The 22,705-nt window shown below is 40.8% G+C and overlaps 1 protein-coding gene across 2 annotated transcripts; it reads right to left on the reverse strand.

Moving 5' to 3' along the window:
• Positions 1–1,980: 1,980 nt before the first annotated feature.
• gpr146 (G protein-coupled receptor 146) lies at positions 1,981–14,121 on the reverse strand. 2 transcript variants are annotated; one of them, XM_034090140.2, is made up of 2 exons: positions 13,863–14,121; positions 1,981–6,752 (listed from the first exon to the last, which is right to left on the reverse strand). In XM_034090140.2, exon 2 carries the CDS (start codon positions 6,715–6,717, stop codon positions 5,677–5,679), a length of 1,041 nt encoding a protein of 346 aa, XP_033946031.2. In that variant the 5' UTR covers positions 6,718–6,752; positions 13,863–14,121; the 3' UTR covers positions 1,981–5,676. The 2 variants fall into 2 exon arrangements, with proteins under 2 accessions (XP_033946031.2, XP_033946030.2); XM_034090139.2 differs by lacking the exon at positions 13,863–14,121 and adding an exon at positions 8,022–8,423.
• Positions 14,122–22,705: the final 8,584 nt, after the last annotated feature.

Consider the following 22,705-nt stretch of genomic DNA (forward strand, 5'->3'; position numbering starts at 1 on the left):
TTCTTTTAATTTATGGATATTTGACAAATCACTACCCTTTCAAACTGTATTCTTCTTTATTAATAACTGTCTTATAGTATTTTATACCTGTTTACTTTATTCTCTTATTTTTTTTATAACTATAATGATCATATAAAGATGTGCCTTGACCTCACTGGTTGTAGACAAAGCTTCTTATATTCGTTAGCATAGCTAGCTAACCAGATGCTAATAACAACAACACAGTTATTGACTGTATGACAGATGAGCAGATCGCCACTGGGCTTACAACTAAAGACACAGACACGCAGAAACTGTGGCATGTGTACGGACTTATCGGTACTGCAATTTCTGAAGTGCTGGGGTGGCGTTCTGGTGCTCTCCGTCAGAACTGCACCCCTGTCAGTCGAGACATATACCACGTGATGACACGTTAGGCTCGTGTTGTGTTCAAGGACCCTGACCTTGGCCAGGAAAAACAGGTACTCGCTTGTTTAATTTTTTTGCGGTCTAGATTTCTTTCATTTTTTTATTTTTTGCGTGTGTTTATAAATTACCTCGAGGGCCGTACCAAATTGTCTCGCGGGCCGTATACGGCCGGAGGCCGGAGGTTCCCCACCCCTGCCGTAGAGTCTCACTCTGAGCGAGTGCTGCTGCAGCTGCTCTCGGCTTCGTCCATACTAATTCATTCATTCATTCATTCATTCAATGCTCGCCGGTTCCGCGGTTCCACATTGTTTGTTGTGAGGAGTCTGATATATTTAGTATATTTATATTTTAGTGCGACAGCCAGGGGTGACAGGCGCGTACGCGTCACAGGCAGCTTGCTGTTGCCAGATTGGGTGGTTTTCCGCATTATTTTGATAAGCCTTTTCGGCTGAAAGGCATATGAAATATGGCACACTTTTGAACGCCGTTATAATACAGTGCTGAGAATGAACGCACGTTTGAACGCCGTTATACAGCGCTGAGAATGAACGCGTTCTCAATTACGTTCATCTAGCGGAAATACAGTACGTTCAGTTCACGTTCGCCCAAAATATGAACGCGTTCATGAACGATCGTTCATTGAACGCGTTCAGGTACATCACTGTCAGCGCTACAGTAGGCCTTATGATCTGCACTCTGCTAGCTTCCTGTGCAGAGCTCTCTGTGTGCACCATTGTTATATCAGATCTAGCCTACACAACATTGTTTGCATTGAGAATGGCAGCAGTATTGGAGACTAAACAATTCCCAGAATGCCTGGAACGCTGTTATTTTTCCCCCAGTCGGAGTGGCGTGGTTGCAAGGTCTCACCACACACAAATCTGCTGTTAGCGTGGAGAGCTGAGGCATGCAGCCCACTGTCACTGCAGGGAGGGAGGGGGGGAGGGGGGGGGACCAAAAAGAAAAACTTGAGTCGAGTAGTCTGCATTTTTCAAATAAAAAAGTAAATAAGAACAGTATTTTTGCATTGCAAGGCGCTTTCCAAGTTCTTTCACCACTGAAATGTGTCTTTTCAGTTTTGTTCAACATCCACAGACCGTATAATAAGTGGACCACACTGAAACATTACCCATTGGTTAGTGGACTAGTTTTGAAGCCTGGAGTTTGGCGTTTTGCCATCTTGTTTATGGCAACCAAAACTCAATAAGACACGAGAGGGTGGAGCAATGTACAACTGAACACTGAAACAAAATGCAAAGCCGTACAAATGTTGCATTCACCTTTATGAATTGTTAAAGCGTTCATGTTTGATACAAAACCCAAAAGTGCACTGAAAATGCCATGTTACGGAGCTGTCAATCACAAGGTAGCCCCACCCTAAAGCATACTGCGAATTCATTTCTTCACTCTAAATCAACCATCAATTATTAAATGAAAATGCTGAAGTGACAATACATGTTGGATATTCGAGAACATGCATGTTAAAGACACTTGGATGTACCCACAGTTTGCCAAACGAGATGTTTCAGCAGACTTTCATCCCCATGTTGCTTTTCAATCAAATAAAAGGAGTGATATCAATGTTAGTTTATTGTTTAATCAGTCTTTGACTCAGTTGACAATAGAGTAGATTACTTTCAGAATCTAAATATATCTCTCAGAAAATAATACTGTGTTTTGGAAAGAGCATGGGATCTTCCTGTAAATCTCTCACATACAATATATACACATTCTTTTGTATTACACATGATACACTTGCATACAGTCACAACAAGCATCACATCTGAACAAGTGGACTCTTGAGGTTTTGCCGTTCAAATAGTTAAAATGCATCTGTATACATTCGACACACGAGAACTTGGAGGGTGTTTCTACACTTCTGGTCTCTTCAGCAATTTAACGGAGCGCAGTGATTATTATTCAAATGTCTTCGCCCCGATGTGAGACGTTGGCCCCTCTGGAATAATAAACCAAACTCAGGCTGCAGCAGTAATCGGAGTCGGGTCGGAGTTTGGGCTCAAATTGATCTCTTTTTTTATTTATCCAGTTGTGTGCATCGTGCAGTCAGTCCATTGTTGCTGATTGCACATTATTACGTCTGCCAAGAAGTTTGTTTTAGGTCTCTTACTTACTTTAGATATTTAAAGAGAAACTCAGATTTAGATGGCACATATCAACTCAAGCAATCTTGCAAAAAACGTGGCGGTGTGTAAAGGCAACATGGTAAAGTTAGATAGTCAAAATCAATCGGAGTAAGAATACTTTATCCTGGGGGCGATGAATATTTGGACTGACAGGTGAATGCCTTTAAACTTAATTATCAAAAACACATTTCTTAGTTGGATGTCTGAATGAAAATAAAGTAAGTTACATCTGGATAAATTGCAACAACATACCAATTGGAACATGTTCAAATGTCACACTCAACAATAGAACCTTTTTAAATCAAGTGTCATTGTCGGCCCTTTTCTCAAATAATAGTTGGGGGTTTCAATAATTGCATAACAGAAGTGCACCAATGCAACAAAAGGCTGCTTCCACGTCCTCCACGAGACATTCACAAAGCACTTATCACATGACCGTGCGCTACTGTTTGCCTTACACTCCCAAATGCATTAGGACTTTGACCCGAGTTCAAACAATGATTCACTGTGTCACCATTAGTTATGGGCGGCACATATTGCAGCACATCATGTAAACACAGCCTCATTGCAAGTAAACAGTCCTTCTCCCTGATTGACTGTGGACCACGAACAGAAGGTGGGGCTCTGCTGCGAACCGTTTCATACCCCAAGTGGACACAAATATCCCGAGGTGTGATATATTGTGAATGTGAACAGATGTATGATAAGCATTGAATCTATTTAGCACATGCAGCATTCACAGTGAAAGTCAAAAACACATTTGAAGGTGTAAACTGTCTACAAATATATATGAGTGTTACTTATTTAGCATTTGAGTGAAAAAAGCCAGTGTGCTCACTCTCTATTTGTCTTCAAGTGAATGCCCCACCTCGCTGCATGTATCTGTTCACAGGGAGACTCACAAACTGCCCAGTGATGCAACAGACCTCAAGCAAAAGCAAGTTCTAATTCTAATGTTCAAACTGGCGTCCAGTCCGGTAGCTTCGTGGCTTTAACGGGGAAAGTGCAGATGACCTGGAGCAGCATGGCAGTTTAGAATCTGCTGTTTGCAGGTGCTTGACCGGCGAGTCGTACTTCATGTGTGGAGGTTTGTGAAATGTCAGGCTTCATGTTTCCACTGGACAACACTTCCCAACCACTCTCACAATGCGGGGAATGTCCGTGCTTCCTGTGACCCTGTGGGGACTTCCCCATGTGAGGCCTTTGTGTATATATCCTTAACCAATCACACACTGGACTGAGGCTCTGTTCTCATGTTTAAAGAGTGGACTTGAGCTGCTTATGCTTGACAGGTGATGTGATTTCAGCAGAGATCACAAGAGGTATACCGGTTACGACTGAACCCTGAATAGTGAGCGGTGTGTCATGTAGTCTGTGTGACTTTAAAGTGATGTGTATTCATTGTTTATGCAAACGTGTTAGCTGTGTTACTTAACATGCCCTTAGCAGAAGCTACGTGTAGGTGCCGAGAAAGAAAATAGCTTTTGAAATGAAGAAACCATCAATGTTGTACTCTACCTTTACAAATGAGAAGATGATTGGCTCTGATTATGAGGAATCACACATTTTAGTTCAAGATGAATCCAGCGCTGTCGATTCAGAGCCGTCATCTCATTCAGGTGGACAAGGCTTTTAGTTTGAGGGCGATACAACACTGATGTTCACTGGCAGCACAGAACGTGGGTCGGCAATGTTGACACATCAAATTCAAATGTTTTAGCTTGGTGGTTCTGCTGGTGTGTCCGGAGAAAGCATCGTGAATGATTTCATTATTCGTGTTTGGACTTGTATATCATTATTGCAAGCCTCTTTAACATTTAATCAGTAGAGGTATTAGCAATCGTATATATCAACAGTTGCTTTTTAAGTTAGAAATTCAAATCTAAATCCTATATCTTAACAGTCAACATTTTATTTCTCGATACTTGTGGGAATGTTTGGTTTAGATAACTCTTAAAGGTGGGGTAGGTACGTTTGAGAAACCGGCTCGAGATACACCTTTTGTTATATTCCATGGAATGCTCTTAACATCCCGATAGCAATGAATGTCTGAAGTGCTCTGACAAAAAATCCATAAAAAAATATCATCTGTGGAAGCCGTAAAAAGCACGACCAATCATCTGAGCCGGCCCGGCTAAAGTAACTGGATGGCCTACCTGCCTGTCAGCCTATCCATCTGGGCACACACTGATCTCGTGTCCTCATTGGTCATGCGTGCGTTCGTGTGTGTTAGAGGAGGCGCTCTATAAGGAAGTGGCAGATTTTTTCCGGTTGTGTATTTTCAAATTGTAGCGCACTCGAGCTGGTTTCTCAAACTTACCTACCCCACCTTTAAGTTGATCTTTCTTAAAACATTGACTTCTATTCGAACAATTGCATATATTGAATTTAATTCATTTTGAAATCATTAATCATTAATTCATTTTGATCAATTTGACACATTATAATTCCAAGTCGACATATCCGTAATGTCATTTTGACGAGTCCTAAGCAATATCTAAAACTAAATTCTCACTGATCAAACTGTTACATTTATATTCAGAACACACTTTTTAAATGTTCTTTGAAGATATCTTGACCGTTGTAATTTGTAACAATGTCAAATCTGCTTTACAGATATCGGCATTATGTATTAAAACTAGTCGACATGACATTTGACACTTCCACTGGTAAAAACAGAAAGGCTCCTTGAAAGCCAGGCGGAGTAAATGTTAAAAGGGCAATGTGACTCCACAGTGGAATCAGGAATAGGTCAAACCTGCTCTCAGAATATGAATAACACAGGAGGCCGCACAGACTGCAGTGACAGAGCGCTCGCCTGTTTGTGTGAAAACACCGCGCTGGGTAGTTCATGTGCCAATCTACCGCCCTCAAACTAGAAGCTTATGTGTCTTAGTGGAGAGCTTCCCTCAGTGACAACAAATAACAGCACTTAGTGGTTCTTGCTTTGTTTGTCCTCTCCCTGCAGAACTGAGCAGATCAGGTTCTGGAAGGCGAAGGATATTCCAGTCAGCTACGTCGCTCTTAACCCAGTCCAGAGCAGCGAGGGAGCTCCATCAGATACTGGCTCCTTTGGGGGGGGGGGATAAGTGCCGGCTATGCCAAGAGCTTGAAAAAGTGGGAGTTAGAGGGGCGTGGGTAGCCATCTCCCAGGATGGGGTCTCACGTCACCCACTTGCTGCACTGTGGAGCGTTCCGGAGGGCAGGACTGGGTTCTGCAGCGCAGCCTCCTGAGCAGCCGCTGGAGCTTGTTAGAAAAGTTTTTGTTCATCTGTCGATACATGAGAGGCATCGCGAAGCTGCTGGAGAACGCCAGCAGCTTGGACACGCACCTCAGAAAGTGATATGTGGGTAAGTAATGTGTGTTGCTAATGTACCCCGGCGCTCCGGCCACAGTGTGTACCAGCAGGGTCATGTAGTACGGCGTCCACAGCACAAACTGCACACACACGGAGGCCAGCAGCAGTCTGTGGATGGAGGGGTCCAGGCGGGCCGAGTCCTGGTCCAGGGGCGTGGACTCCTTCCTGATGCGCAGGATGAGCACGAAGGCGTAAAAAACGGCCACGGCGGGAACCACGTAGCCGATGAACATCATGATGGCGTCCGCCGCCTCCTTGTTCTGCATTTTGGAGCACTCCACCATCTTGGTGGAGATGTGGTTGCACACGTAGAAGAGCAGCGAGGAGAAGCTGGTGAGCACGGCGCCACCCCAGATGAAGCCGCACACGTGCTTGGTGTTGTACACGCTGGACATGTACGTGCGAGGCAGCGCCCGCTCGATGTAGTAGTCCAGACTGAGCAGCGTGGTGGAGTACATGATGACCAGGGAGGAGATGTTGAAGAGGATGAGCAGGGTGATGTACACCTCGTTGTTGTACTCCCACGCGTGCCAGCGGGTGAAGGAGGAGTTCAGCAGCTCCACGGGCGCCACCAGGTTGAGCACCAGGCCCGCGATAGCCATGTTGACGAAATAAACATCCGGCATGGTCATGGAGACCTTGTTGGAGAGGTTGACCACGATAAGCAGCACGTTGTAGCACAGCCCCAGCGGGAAGCACACCAGGAGGTAGATGAGGGAGAACACGGACAGGAAGAGGCCGAAGTCCTGGCAGAGCCGGAAGTCCACGCTGGTGTCCGTCTCATTGTAAACCATGCAGAGCCACATCGCTCTGACTCTGGGCGCTTCGCTCAACAGATCCACTGCAGGCAGAGTGAGGGAGACACAAGTTAGTTGCGGAACAGATACATAACGTCAAAGTTGCAAATAATTGGCAGTAAAAATAAGAGCTGGCAAATATCTAGGGCTGCAACAATTCTTCTTGACAAGCTATGATTGCTGTCCATTCAACTTAAGAACGTTTTTATTCCAAAAGAGATAATAAAATCCTTATATTTTGATGATAAAAGTGCAAGAAATATTGCAAGACATCTTATCATATGCAAACATAGACATACTGTACACATAGACATACAGGCCAAGACTATTTTCAACTTTAGAAAAGGACACAGCCGATCTAGGTAATAGTGGTTACGGTTTTTTTTTATACAAGGAAGTCGATTAATCCAACAATTATTTTCTAGGTGAACCGATTTGTGTAAATTATAGGGCTGCTCGATTATGGCAAAAATCATAATATCGATTATTTGGGTCAATAAATTGATATCACGATTATTAAAAAACGATTATCCATTTACTTTGAAAACATCCATTTATTGAAAAAAAAAAATGTGAACAGTATGTTTTTAACAGTTGATTATCCTGAACTTTAAGTATAATTCAACTAAAAAAAAAATAATAATAAAAAAAATAATCGTTTTATTTCGATTATTTTGTTTTCATAATTGTTGCAAGCCAAAATCGTAATTGCGATTAAAATACGATCAATTCGGCAGCCCTAGTAAATTGTCGGAAAAAAGTGAAAACTATCCATCCTAAGTCGGAGGTGATGTTTATAAATGTCTTCTTTGTTAGTCCAAAACTCAAAGATGTTCACTTTAATAAAACATAAACCAGGAGAAAGCAGGAAATCGCAAATTTGAGACCATTTTCTGACAGATATGCAAGAAAAATGTACTAAAACGATTGTAGGATTATCAAAAATAGTGGTAAATATATAGTAAACTATCAATAGAACTACCAGTACTTTCACATGGCATTTCATTGAAATTCAAAGAAAAGAACAGCAGTTTAATTTCCGTGTGTGAGACCAATAAGATACAGAACATTATACCCTGTATATTATCACTGTATTAAGACCCTGTGAGGAAAGGAAATTAAAGCAATACCACAATTATAAAACATAAGCTCACATCGTAATTCACGTGAGTTTATGTGGACGTACGGTTGATGTATTATGGATATGTTTTATGTGCGGCTCTGCGTGTGTGTTCCGTGTTTTTTGCTTGGCTGCAATAAAAAATGTAACAAGTTTAAGGTGAGAGTTGAAAATCCCAGCGGACATTACTCACTTATTATATTACTGAAGTCAAACTCTCTGTTGCTGGCAATTGTAAGTATTAGTCCAAGCTTTGAGGAAGTCACAACAAAACAAACCACAGTCACTTGTTTTTCCCCTCCTCTGGGAACAAACAAGGCCTTGACACACACAAAAAAAACACGTCAGCCACGGCACAGCTATTGTACCCTGGGTAACACTGTTCATTTCACTTCACTGCATCCGACTGGCTGAATACAAACGCCTCACAATATGTCTCGTTTCGAAACCCACTCGTTCTCCTCTTTCAGAGCCACACCGGGGCCGAGCAAGTGTTTGACGCCTCGGCAATCCTTTCCTGTCTCGCTCGACCGCTCTCTCCCTCTCTCTCTATCACTGTCACATGCGGGGGCATTGCTAGCTGCGCAGTGCTGCCCTTGTGCTTTTCACATGGTCAAGCAGGCAGGACAAAAAAACAAACACTTCTTGCCTGGCACTTTATAGACTGCTCCAGAGGTGGGAAGTGACTAAGTACATTTACTCAAGCACTGTACTTAAGTATAACTTGTTAGATACTTGTAGTTTACTTGAGTATTTCCATGTTATGCTACGTTGTACTACTCCACTACAGTTCCGAGGTAAATCGTGTTCTTTTACTCCACTACATTTCTTTAGTTACTTTACATATTTGGATAAATGATGTGAAATATAAACGCCACTTAAGACTGTAGCTACACCTGGAGTAGCATTCACAAGCTACCCTGGCTGCAGTATACAAAGAAGGGGGGGCACGTGGTGATGGGTAGATTTATAAAGAGTGAAATGTGAAGCAGGCTCTGGCGGAGGGTCGGCTAGGATCAAGGCGCGGGGTTGGAGTTCACGGTGAGGTCAGAGAAGATGACTGCGCGCACGTTGGGAGTGTTTGAGAGCGAGCCTGACAGGCCTGCAGGATTTGAAAAGGTTGGGTAATGCTGCCTGCATAATTAACTCGGGTCACTTTAAGTGAATTACAGCTTCAGTGAAGGAAACGGGAGATCACAGGGCTATCGCAGGGCCGCAGTGATAAGTCATCTAAGCAGTGTCACGGTGTTTTATTTCCTCAGTGACAATTTTAGCAGTTGGGTTTTCCACATGTTTGGCTTCAGTCCCGAAGCTGCTTTAAAAACGGGAAAATAAAGAGCATAACACTTTTTTTTTTTTTTAAACCTATCGTAACATAATTTACTCCCAAAGCATCCCCCTTGAAAATTCTGCGGAACAAAGTGCAGGAAGGCAGTTTTGTTTTCTCGGAGGATGAGTAACGATGCCAGTTAAGGGGAAACATTCTTCTGTTCACTTACGTAACACCACTACTCAGGGGCTGTTTTGGCCTGAAGGCTCACACACACACACACACACACACACACACACACACACACACACACACACACACACACACACACACACACACACCCTCCTCTATACTACTCCAATTGGCTGTAATGGGACTAGTATAGAGGCTGGGGCTCAGAGCTGGAAAGTGTAGAGTTACTCTTTACAAAACAACCTGTCCTCACTAAGACAGGAGCCCGCTCAGATGTCTTGTAAACACGGCTCTCTAACGTAAGCAGCTAGGTGACTCATTTACTATGAACAGGCCGTGACACAAGAACATAATCAGCTATGGTGCTCTCCCATAGATGATGTGCTTCTCTCTACATTGGAATACGTTTGTTTATCTTTTACTGCTATAACATCGTCTTATCACTTAAGGAGAAAATGACTTAAGAATAGCTGGTGAGACTAAAGGCATTGTGGTCGGTCGTCCCCATTCATTAGCACCTGCTGTGTACGGATGGTTTAGCCACCCTTTCATTAGCACATTGGCTCTACTACTTCTAAGAGCTTCCTTACAGTCTGGGTAAAGACAGTGTTGGCCTAGTGTTTGACACAAGACAAAGCGATGGGGGAATATAGATGAATTCTAACGCTATGATATTTACATTTTGCAATTTACTGGTAAACCTGAAACTGGAATTTCAAACGTTCACTTACTCGAAGTGAAACAAATTTGACATTGTGTGCACATATTATGTTTAATTTTCCACTTTTTAAACCACTCAAGGAATAGATACAATGCAATAAGGTTGTGGCACCTTAAAAGAGAAGAACATGCTGGTATTAGTAAGCAATACCACAGCAATTTCTCTAATTCACTGCACAATAAATCACATTCAGATATTATAGCCTTAAAGGTGGGGTAGGTAAGTTTCAGAAACCGGCTCGAGATACGCTTTTTGTTATATTCCATGGAATGCTCTTAACATCCCGATAGCAATGAATATCTGAAGTGCTTTGACAATAAAATCCATAAAACAATGTCATCTGTGGAAGCCGTAGCGCTGTAAAAAGCATGACCAATCATCTGAGCCGGCCCGGCTAAAGTAACTGGATGGCCTACCTGCCTGTCAGCCTTCCATCGGGGCACACACTGATCTCGTGCCCTCATTGGTCATGTGCGCGTTCGTGTGTGTTGGAGGAGGGGCTCTGTGAGGAAGTGGCAGATTTTCTCCGGTTGTGTATTTTCAAATTCTAGCGCACTCGAGCTGGTTTCTCCAAAATGACCTACCTCACCTTCTTTAACTAATCAATGATTTTAATAATAGCTTTCATATTAAACTTGTGAATAACCACTGCTGGCGTTGCTGTGTCTGAATCAAATCACTCTGAGCAAACTCTGCGTTGGTATTGTCATGCACTTTAGCTCTGCACGGTTTGCCAGCAGCCCATGATAATAAAATCTCTACTTTTCCACTCCACTGAGGGAAGCGAGGTGAAAGAAAAATGTCTCCTCCTACTCATATATGAGCTACAGTATGTCTGTTTGAATTCAGAGTGATCAATTTCAAGCTCATGCTAGTTTCTGCCACATACGTACAGATGGAAGTGATGCAGAACAGAGTGGAGTTAAGGTCAAATAAACAGGAACAGGAGCTATATTCTGCTATTATTAAAACATGTGTACTTCCTTATAAAGTTCTCTTTGAAGAATATGTATGCAGTCATTTAACAATGCATATTAGTTATTGAAGAATGCATGCAATATGCAACAATGAGTTCAGGAGAAGGTGGCTTTTGAATATCCTAAAGGAGGCTAATGTAAAGGACATTGCCAAGTAAGGATAGCCTAAGCTCTAGTGAGAGTTCTTCTTGCACGACTTGGACTGCAGTTGTAGACTTGGTTAAGCCCCTTCTGAACTTTTTGCCTCAGTCCGTGTCAAAAGCGGTTAAGTTAAATATTCCCAGAGGAGTGGGGGGGGGTGTTCCAGCGCGCTTCAGCCCCACCGAACATTATCTCGTAAGAGCGACGCCCACGTGCTTGACGTCTGAGCATTTTGAAGGCCAGATATCGCCGTCTGATGGGAGTTAGTGTGACATTCTGGGCCCACACCCCTCGTATATCTTTACTGGAATTTACAGGCTCTTCTCAGAAAGTACTGAGTGATGTCACATGATTCACTCCTTGCGTCTGTAGCAGCGTGCCGGGGAGGAGCAACCACAGAGAGAACATACATGACTCACATGTGCACATGCAGTGACTGGGCAGCAAAGTAAAACACAATCACATTGATTCATGAAGTTTCTTAGCAATTTAATAAGTATAATGAGTATCTACCCACATAACTGCTAAACTACTTACAGTATGAGAGGCCATTAAGATGCCTATTATTCCAGTCCATAAATCTTTCCGGTTCGAGTGAATTTCTAAACCTTTTGTTCTTGAAAAGCAGTCTATTAACAGAGATTATTAATGAGCCATCTGACTTCATTTCAGTCATTCATGACTAACATTTTGTAAATGAATATCACCAAGGGGTGATTCAAATACTTTACCGATTAAAGTGGAAGGGTTTAATATAATCGTGACATTCTTCCCCAAATCATCATTGGCCCCTAAAGGCCCTGACACACCAAACTGACACCAAAGAACACGTCCCGACGGACCCGACTGTTGTGTCGCCTCACGTCTCCTGCGTCTTGGCCAACAGTCGCACTGGAACACACCGAAAAGACTTCAGCCGACGGCAAAGTAGCACGTACGAACTGCACATGCGTGAGTGGCAATAACTCTCCTTACCAGCAGGTGGCGGTAGTGTGTATTCTTAATTCATAAGAGGCAACCGGAAGACAGACTGCCTGATATATCCAAACAACAAATAGCGTGCGTTCCATTTTCACTCTCGTCCATCACAGACTGTTTCACATAACAACTTATAATCGAAAACATGTTTAGTGCGGTACTGGAAAATGAAAAATAATAGCCGTCTGTGTGTGTCTTCTTCACTTCCGTTTTGCTTCTCATGCACTGATTCGCTAAGCTGAACAGCCAATCAGAGTGATTTCTTTAGCCGACATCGGCAGGCACGGCCGAAAAGACACGATGGTGCTGGAAACACCAATCTGAGTAGGGCGAGAGGACGCTCATCGACATCTATCGATGGCTGAAATCGGCCTGGTGTGTCCGAGCGCTGGAATTTTGTTGCAGGAAAGATAACTTAAGATATTAATTCTTCAAAAAGAAAACAGACTTTTAAGCAAACTGATCAAACAGGTCACTTATCTAGCTGTCCACTATTTAAAGATCTTGACAGGTTTATCGCAGAAACGGTCTAAAATGTTGACGATTTAATTGACTCAAGAGGGAGTTGAACAATGTGAGAAATGTCTTTTGGCAGTAGTCATGCTTCATATGAACTTCCAGGGTAAGAAACTCTGGTCAAGCACAGGTCACGGCTTGTCAAGACAGCTTCCTCGGCGTCTTTTTGGCAACATGTTGAACTGTGACAGGCATCAACAAAGTCAGAGTTCAATGGTCAGCACAAAGCAGGCTTACCGCCATTAAGCCATGGCCCACACGACCCATGTCTCCTTCAGTCACACGGATGAAGTTGACGACAGCCTAAATCTCAAGATGCATTTCATTTGGTGGGACCGTAAAGACTTATCTGAACTACTTTGTCAGAAAGGAGCGTTCACTTGTCTTCCTGGTTGCAGAGTCAAACATGATTAGAAAGTAAGGGTCACAAATGATTAAATAATGTCTTCTAAAGCTGATTAAAAAGTCTTGATATCATTTTTCTAAATAAAAGGTGTCAAGTTGGGTCAAAAAAACACTATCATTACATGGAATATATTCTATGATTTGTGAGTACAAGAATCTATCATTATTTGTATAATTCTTCAACAAGTATGATCCTATATTGTATGGATGTTCAAACGAATAAACATATCTAAAAACGTAGTAATTACTCATTGATGGCCTGGGATTTACGAACAAAGGCTGCCTTCATCTTTGAGTCTTCTAGTTATAAGCATCACATATGGTTAATTAACTATATGACATCTGATTACCTCTATTCCCAATGGCAGATGTCATGTTAACAAGAGTCATATAGGCTATTATTCAAGCAAAGACAAGTCTATATTTAAAGCCACATTTTCTATTGACAGTGAGGGAGTTTTAAACTTCAAGACCTCTGATTAAACTGATAACAACTTTTGTCCCAGCACTTTGAGAAAACTGTAGTGTTTCCAAATATAAACGCGTCGTTAAAACAGTGGAGATACTACAGCCTTTCTATCGTGGTGTCTATTTATTATTGCGCACATCATGTCTCTCCATCACACTTGACTGCACAGTTCAAAGCGTGCGGAGCTGTCACGGCTCTTACCATTATTCTACCATTTTCTGCGGCTATTGTTGGCAAAGTCACTCAACATCGCATCTACTCATCCTCGATGGAGAAAACTCACTTTTCTACAACTGTAAGGTGAATATTCAAGGCACCCTGAATCTCATTAGTTGGCACAATTATAACAAAAGAGGAAAACTCACCAGCAACGTATATATTTGGCTCGGTGGCAAACCTACGGCGGCATTGGGTTTGGATGTAGCATTTCCACTGGCATTTCTCAGTCGTTTCATTTCACAAACGCGGTCCTAAAATACACACTTCAGCTTCCCACGCGCTCTTAAAGCCTAAAAAGAACCGTTTTACTGGCTTACGGTGGAGACTGAGTTTATCTATCAACTTTTCGGACGAGGCTTGTTCTGAAAAGGGGCCGTCCGTTTCAGACTTTACTACTGCAGAGTGCTGCTGAGCCTACACTAGTGTGTACACACGTGACCCTCCCCCACCGTCTCCTCTCTGCTCTACTTTCGCGAGGCCCCAATGGACGTTGTCTGCTCTGATTGGACGCTGGGCTGGGAGGTGGGGCGCGAGGGAGTTTGAGGGGAACACACACATACACCAAACACACATACATTCAAACCTTCACGTTGATAAATATGTCACAATTTGTTAGAACAATTTAACTAATAGTAAGCATCTATCAGTGTCACTTCCTGAGTGATATGTCTGAATGTGTGCTGCAGTTGCAAATTGCATCTTGTTTGTGTGTTGTGTTACTACCTATGGTTACTACATGATGTGTTGTCCTTAACCTGAACCCAACCCTAACCTTAAAACATTACTAACCTAAAAAAAAAAGATTTCAACCACACAAAAAAAAAAAAAAGAATATAAATTACTCACCTCGTGATACCTTCAATTATTGAAGAAAACTTGGCATTCCTCTACGATCAAATCATCAAAAAATTAAGAAAGTCTTAATTGAATCAAGGTAAATAGGGGCAGTGCTTAACAACAGCAACACAACAGATCTGTTAGCAAACTCTTAAGCAACACATTCAGTATGATCCAAGTCTAATTTATTTCGAATTATATTGCACAAGTTAGTACATGTAGGCCTACAGTATGTTTGCTCAGTTCTTACTATTTAACAAAATATTTTAAACTTCCAAGATTTCACTTTTTTTCACTGTGCAAATCTATAAGAACAGGTGGATGGTTGGGCAACTTCTGAAAGTGCATAACAAAGAGATCATTGTGAACAGGAATGACTGTACAGTGAACACATCCAGTTTTAATGTTCTTTTTGGCACCTGGCTATTCATTTCAGAGTCAGAAAGAAATGTTGAACCTACCCTTTAACCCAACCAGATATCACCCTGAACATGAGGTCATACTGAAAAACAGCAGCGCATTAAAACAACACCAGGGACTATATTAGTGCGGTTGTGTTTTTTCAGGATCTGGCGAGATATGAACTAAATCTAGGAGGGACAATAAAATATCCATGATTTCCAAAGTTTTTCAGTCTGCCATATTTGCATTTGACAAATCCCTGCTTCAGACAAACAATTTCCTAAAGGTTATCCTGCTTGTCCCATCCCTCAAAATCAAAGAAAATTAAACTCATGTCTGAATGCCCTAGTGGAAGTATGGTGGCTTCTATTCTAATGAACATTATGTTCATGAAGAAGAAATGTTTTGTAGTGAAGCAGACTGTGTTTTTCGCCTTTGGGAATTAATACATTATGTCAGAAAGATGAAATGCCTGTGTGTTGCTCTGATGAATGGAGCAACATAAGTTTGCTAAGAAGATTAAGGATTATCATACATTTGCCACAGTTTATAGTGCAAATCATAATCCTGACATAATAGCAAATTATTAAATGAAGTATCAAGCATTTGTGTCTCAACAACAGCTAATTTAACAATGGATTACTCTGGTATAGTCCGTAATGAGCAAAGTTACTTAATAACTCAATTGTTTTATTGTTGCATTGCATAAAGGCTGCAGTGTTTTGTGACCAAATACTCACATATAAATTGTCTGTCTTTTGCTTAGCTGGTTACACATTATCCATGCTGCATTTTGCAAAGCCAGTGACACATTGGATTTTAATCACCCAAATAATTTGCAACCATTTCAAGGTTTTATAGTGATCAAGCTATCATCAAAGCACAACATTAATGTCATGTTACATTTTAATGTCATTAACTTATAAAACCTTATTTGATCCTGCTAAGCTCCACAGGTCTGTGATAACATGGCCCCTGCAGTGGTAACATCAGGTCTTAATCAGGGCTTCACTTTGTACAGATCCATCCCTCAATTTCCTGCTCAGCACCTGAGGGGAAAGAGGCACAGAGCAACAAAGCCCTAGAGTGAAACCCTGAAGGTCCACAGTGTGAAAAGAACCTGGAAGCAGATATTTCATTAAAATCTCAACTTATCGGTGACCCTTCAGCTCTCCTTGCATGCAATGGATTAGTTCTAGGCAGGCAATAAAAATGAAAAACAGTAGTGAAAGATTTTTGGAATGCACAGCTTCAAAACAGAAAAGCCTTGCCATGGCTTAGTGAGCGAACTGGAGTTGCATCGAGTGTGTAGGAGTGCTGAACATATGTCTCTAGCACAACTTTGACAGAACTGAAGCAGAGAAATTGGAATGAAATAATTTAGTTAGTGTAACCAGAGTTCTAATAGATTCAGTATAGCCTCTTCTTCAGTGATAGACGCTACTTAAAAATGCCCTATTTTTCTTTTCGGAGTTTCCCTTTCTTGTAGTGTGTTGTATACTGTAGGTTGTTTCTCTCCCAAACCCTGCCTAAATGCCACGATCAAAGTGACACTAGTGACATATGTAACACTGTCACTTCTATTGGTAAGTGCTCCAACACATTGTATGTGGAAGACTAAGGGGTGGGACATCTCATTGGTTGAACAATCACAACCGAGCCAGCCAGCTAACCAATCAGAGCAGACTGGGGTTCTGGTTTCAGAGAGAGGGTGAAAAGAGGTTCTGCAGCACAGGCAATATGAGAAAAATAAATAACTTTTTGAACATTAAAGCATGTAAACATGTCACAATAGAGGTATAAAATAAAAATATGAACCTGAAAATTAGCTTTTTAGGGCCCCTTTAAAGTTAGAGAATACATAGTACAATTTGATGATTACTGACCCTTCGGTAAATGTAATACAAACTGTTCCCTGGTTGTTGCTATCATTGAATCTTATCAGCCTCGGAATAGCAGACAACTCTAAATGTTAACATGAAAATGACATTCACTTTGTCACTTTATCTTCAAAAAGTGCAAATTCCAAGATGAAAATACTTTGTAATATCAGTTGGCAGTAACAGCAGATTAATACAGTGGAAACATTCAATCTTTCCTTTTGCATGTGCTATAGCAATCACTTTTGCAAGAGCTCTGCATCTCAGGAGTGAGTCTTAAATGTCAAGCTGCACCACAGCTGCAGCGATGATAGAGCCAAATCAGAAGCAAGCATGGTTCAAGAGGAGTATTTTCCACCAAGGGAGATATCCACCAATTCACTGAAGTATGTAGAACGCTGAGGCTCTGGAGGATATGATATAAAAAAACAATTATTACAATTACACCTTTCATCACATTATTACGCAAAGAAAATGGATCAGTATGACCTTTGCATTTACCTATACGCTTATGATTTTGCAAATCTTTGACTGCAGAAGTTAAGTATGAGATCCCTCTTGTTCCTGGCCAGCAAGCTTTAATCTGTCCTTTATCTCTGCTTCTTATCAAACCGTAGAACACAGAGGTCTACACACACATATTTCTATTTCTTCCATCAATTCAACTGTTGACTCTGTTAACTTGTCAGATAAGACATTTTAAGGCCATCATCAGCATTACTTTTATTCCTATGCAAAACTCACAACTTTTTTCTTCTTCATTGAATGACATGGGGTAGATATATGATGTTTTCAATTGACAGAGGTTACTAGAATGTTTGCTTGATTTTAAATTAAGATGATTCAAAAATGATAATAGAAACAAGTAAAAGCTAATTCTTCATCACTTACAGTCTCAGCCTGAGTCACTTGAGTGCAAAGGTTGGATGTTAATGCAATGGCAATGATCCCTCAATCTTCAGAGTTTCACAACATTAGTCGGATGTACCCTATTATACTAATGCAAAGCTTAAAGCTTATGTGGCATGTATTGTAATACAAGCCAGGCAGGTGTTTTTTCTCCGAAAGCTATAATAAAGTTCACAATTCTTTAAAATTCCATCCATGTAGATCAGGGGTGTCAAACTCAAGGCCCGGGGGCCAAATCCGGCCTGTGACTTCATTTTCTGTGGCCCCACAAGACCTTGCAAAGAATATTATATGTTTATTATACGGTTACATGATGATTTACAGAAGCACGTTGCCCCTAAACTACATGTCCCACAATGCATCTCAAATTAGACTTTTTTTTCTCAGAATTTGACTTTTTTTCTTAGAATGTGGCTTTTTTCTTAGAATGTGCCCTTTTCTCAGAATTTTGACTATTTTTTCAAAATGTTACTTTTTTTTAAAAATGTCACTTATTTTTTTTTATTTCGACTTTTTTTCCACAATTTGGCTTTTCTTTTTAAATCATTGTGACATTCTCACTGAAGAGACTTGCAATTATTTGCCCCAGACTTCTGCTTTCAGACGTAGTTAATTATGAAGTTATTACCCTATCTGATAATAATCCAATGCAGAGGCAACAATGTAATATAATACATTATATATATGTATTTTTATATAGTTTTAAAGTTACAACCGGCCCTTTGAGTGCAACCCTAATGCTGATGTGGCCCACGATTAAATTGATTTTGACACCCCTGATGTAGATAGTGGTTTACTTACTTATCTTAAATTACTAAGTATAACTCAATTAAATAATCCTAGTATATGTGGTACTGTTCATTAATACTTTCAGTGTTTGAAGATATTTTCTTAATGCGTTTTTAAAAGGATATTTTATATTAACTTAGTGTGCCATCTGAAAACATGTTTTGTTTATTTCTCTATCGCATGTTCAAATAAGGAATAAGTATAGATTATTGCGCGGCAGTGATGTGCAATCATTTCAGCGGGGGAGAAAGTGAGTGTTAGTGTATAGGCCAGAGTGGACCTTGGGTTTGAGGACTAAGTCACAGTGTATCCCCAATCGAGCTCTGAAATCTGTTCCTATTCCTGGAAGCCTCAGCACAACTGCATTTACTTTCCCTCAAAGACTTAAGGCTGGATGACGACATATGGCTTGTTTACAAATGAAAGTGCCTGCCTCATTCATGTGAGCTGTTTGCACAGTCGCTTAGGCAGCAGATGGTCAAAGACACGTAATGTGAGTCTAATGATAATGATTAAACCACAGTGTCTGCAGGTACACTGACATCTTTCAATATTTCAAATGATCATGACTCAAAGATAACTGCTCCAATAATAGAGATGTTACTGTACCAAAACAAGATGATTTCAGGAAGTAATGACCAATCACAACAGCAGACACACCTCAGAGCTTTGTGTGAATGTTTTTTTTTTATGTGGAGAAAACACCCATACACATGAGTGCAATGGATGCAGGGCACATGCCTTTAAGCCCAGAGGCCTGGGAGTGCACATTAAGCTCATTAAGTCTGTGGTGGATTATAGTGTGTTGCAGGCCAGGCACCAGCGTCCAGTGGCTGGGACGCTTCCTCATTTTCAGACAGCAGGAGGAAGTGGAAAAATGAGGGCTGATTAGGTTCTCACAAACATGTAGACATTTACAACTCACACACATATTCAATGGTGGATCCTGCATGCCTGATTGATGTAGAAAGGGAAAGACTCGTGCCTTTTATCAGAAATAACTAATCTAGTTAAACTGACATTTAAAACCCACATATAAACGATGGGAAAGCAAACTGAATTACAATGCATAACATGATTGCACACACCCAAACTTCTAAAAACAAACAAGTGCAATGCTACGTCAGATGTTCAGCAGGAGAGCAGAGCCTGGATACAGCAAGCTCCCATTATAATCAAAAACAAGGTCATAATGTAAACAGCAGAATGAAGCCTGCAGCTTGTTTTTGTTTTTCCATCACGACTGATTCGGCACCACACTGGGGTCTGTCATCCTGTCAGACTGCTTCCTGGAAAAAAGCCTTCCATGTAGCAAGATGAGTTGTCAGCACGACTGCTTGTGGAGTGCATGTGGCTATATCATTCAATTTGATTATAACATAAATGTGAACATATTTTAAATGTTTGGATTGTAGGTGAATATAAATACATACAATTGTGTTGGAATAGCAGTGGAGCCTTGATTAATATGACACAATGTAGGCCTGGTTCCTACAGTAAGCATCTGTGTGTGTTTCCCCTCAGATCATTGATGACGAATTTGAATATTCCCCATGTTTGCCTCTTCTTATTAAAGATGTATTGATCTTTAGCTTTTGCAAGACAAAACATCTCACAAGCAATAGTGAGTTCTGCTTAATAGAACACATCTGCTAAACTGGAGCTACTTCTTGTAGTCTTTGCAACAAAGGATTGTTTGGGAAACTTCCAAAATCCAACCACTATAATTAATAAAGTATGTGTTAGTAGTTGTAAGACTAAGACATGCCAGATCTGTTTGCGTGTAAATCAATAGCCAGCCAAATGCAGAGGAAACTTAATACTGCCGCCCCCCCCCCCTGTGGAGTGCCTCATGGTTCCCATTTGGGCTCCTTTCGGTTTACCTACTACCTCAGTAGTACTTACCCTTGGGCAGAAAAGTCATATTTTTAAAAACCATTGCAGATGATATCCATTTATCCATTTAAAAAAGATTTCCGTGACTTTTAATTTCAATGGTAAAGTTGTTTTTTCTGAAGGTTTCATTTGTTTCAAGTGGCTGTTTTTTTTATTTTAAATTGGAACGTTTGGGTCACTTTCTTAAATAGTTAGATGAGGTCTTAAAATAATGTAGAGGTCACTTTTTACTTAGCCTTAGTAACTTGTGAAATGATATTTTTTGGGCTTATTCTACTGAACATGCTTTATGGGTAAACTCCATTTATGTAGTGATAAGTGACCCTTGAAACATGTTACCAAATGCATTGTGTGTTAATTTTTGTGAAGTCAAAATTATTTTACAATATTGGGGAGGAGTTAATGGGGTTCTCTTTAAAGTAACATTTGCAGGAACGTACTTTTACTATTTGACTTGCTAACTCAATGTGCGGCTGTCCCACAAACAAAATGTGTCAGTGGGTCTTATTATTGCGTAAATCATGGGCGACCCTCACCCTGCACACATCAGCATGTAGATATTATCTCCTGCATTGCATAGGTGCAGAGAGGCCTGCATAGCGTTGTAACATTCCTGGAGTAACTGAAAGAGGACTGCTCATGTTTTGGTTATGGGCGTGTTTGTAAAAAGAGGATGCAGGGTAACTGAGGTGGTGCTCAAGTGTAGGGAGAAAAAACATACAGACAGCTGTTTCCACCCGCTGCTCTGCTGTTAGCTTGTCCCCAGCGAAGGAATGAGCACTGACCTGAGGTCAACCTTGTAATGTATCCTTTTGAATAACATCCACTTCAGCTGTATGCTTAAACAGTAGTGTAATGGCACGTTACTTGGATTTTCTCTTTCTGTCAAGGCAAATGTATTTGTTTCTTTTTGTCACAAAATATGGGGTCCCAAATCAGGTCAGCCAGCATGAAGCTTTTAGTGTAAATACACAAGATTAATGTTCCTTCTTTTTGAATATGTGATTAAATATGTGTTCTTTATGATCAGGAGGCTATTTAATCATTCATATTTCTTGATAGTTAATGGATCACTGTTTTCCAGGAACTTCTAGACACCCTCATCAGCAAGGTCAGCTCAGTGTTGTAGTCAAGTCACCAATTCACGAGTCCAAGTCACTCTCGAGTCCCCACTCTTCGAGTCCGAGTCCAAGTCCGAGTCACCTATAGTCATAGTCGAGTCCGAGTCCAAGTCCGAGTCACCTACGGAGAGTCGTAGTCGAGTCCAAGTCCGAGTCACCCAAGGAGTGTCCGAGTCGAGTCCGAGTCACAATTACCTGTGTTCGAGTCCGAGTCCAAGTCTGAGTCACCCAAGAAGAGTCCAAGTCAAGTCCGAGTCACAAATCTTCATGTATTAATCTTAGTGGATATATGTGTTGAAATGTAGCTGTAGCTCCTCTACATTGCTTTTATCCTGTCATGGTATACTAATGTGTCTATTGAACTGCTGTGAAGCGAGTGTGGCTACAATTGTTGTATTAAAAAAGGTGCTATACAAATATAAAGCTTATTACTAATAATAATAATAATAATAATTATTATTATTATCATCATCAAGGTTGAGTCCAGTTCCAATATTGCCTCCAGTACTCCGTTCTGGCATCTTCAAAGAGCTGCTTTACAAATGAAAATGGTATACATTAAACACAATGACACAATGTCACAATGGAACTTATTTAATGGTTTGAAAACCCACAGAAACTGAAAATACATTATTAAGAACAATAGAACATGAGAAAGCATGCAGGGCTTTCTACGCAATATAAGTAACATTTTTAATGATAAGGTCTTTCACAACAGCATCACTTATGGATTTCTGACGAGGATGACTGGGGTCATAGATCCTTCGCTGTCCTTCACTGAAAAATGACGTTATACTCTGACTACTAGACCCAGCAGCAGATGTCACATCGGAGGAAAGTGATGCACGGTATTGTTGGTGCCTAGGGGAAGAAAGAATACACACTTTAGCTTCTTGATGCCAAATAATTTCAAAAAATCTTTTTTATTGCTAAATAAATTGTATGGTTAAAAATAGGGCTACCCCAACTACTAATCCTCAACCATTGCAAACTAGTTGTGGCATGTTTATGATAATAATTTAAATACATTTTTGAACCATCCAAATATGGTTTGAGTTCAAGGATTGAGAAACAATGTTATGGTAGCATGTCTCTTTAACATCTACATGCTACCACTGGCTCAGATAATGAAGAACAACAAAATAAGTTACCATA

The sequence above is a fragment of the Pseudochaenichthys georgianus genome, chromosome 8 (genome assembly GCF_902827115.2).
Source record: "Pseudochaenichthys georgianus chromosome 8, fPseGeo1.2, whole genome shotgun sequence".
NCBI lineage: Eukaryota > Metazoa > Chordata > Actinopteri > Perciformes > Channichthyidae > Pseudochaenichthys > Pseudochaenichthys georgianus.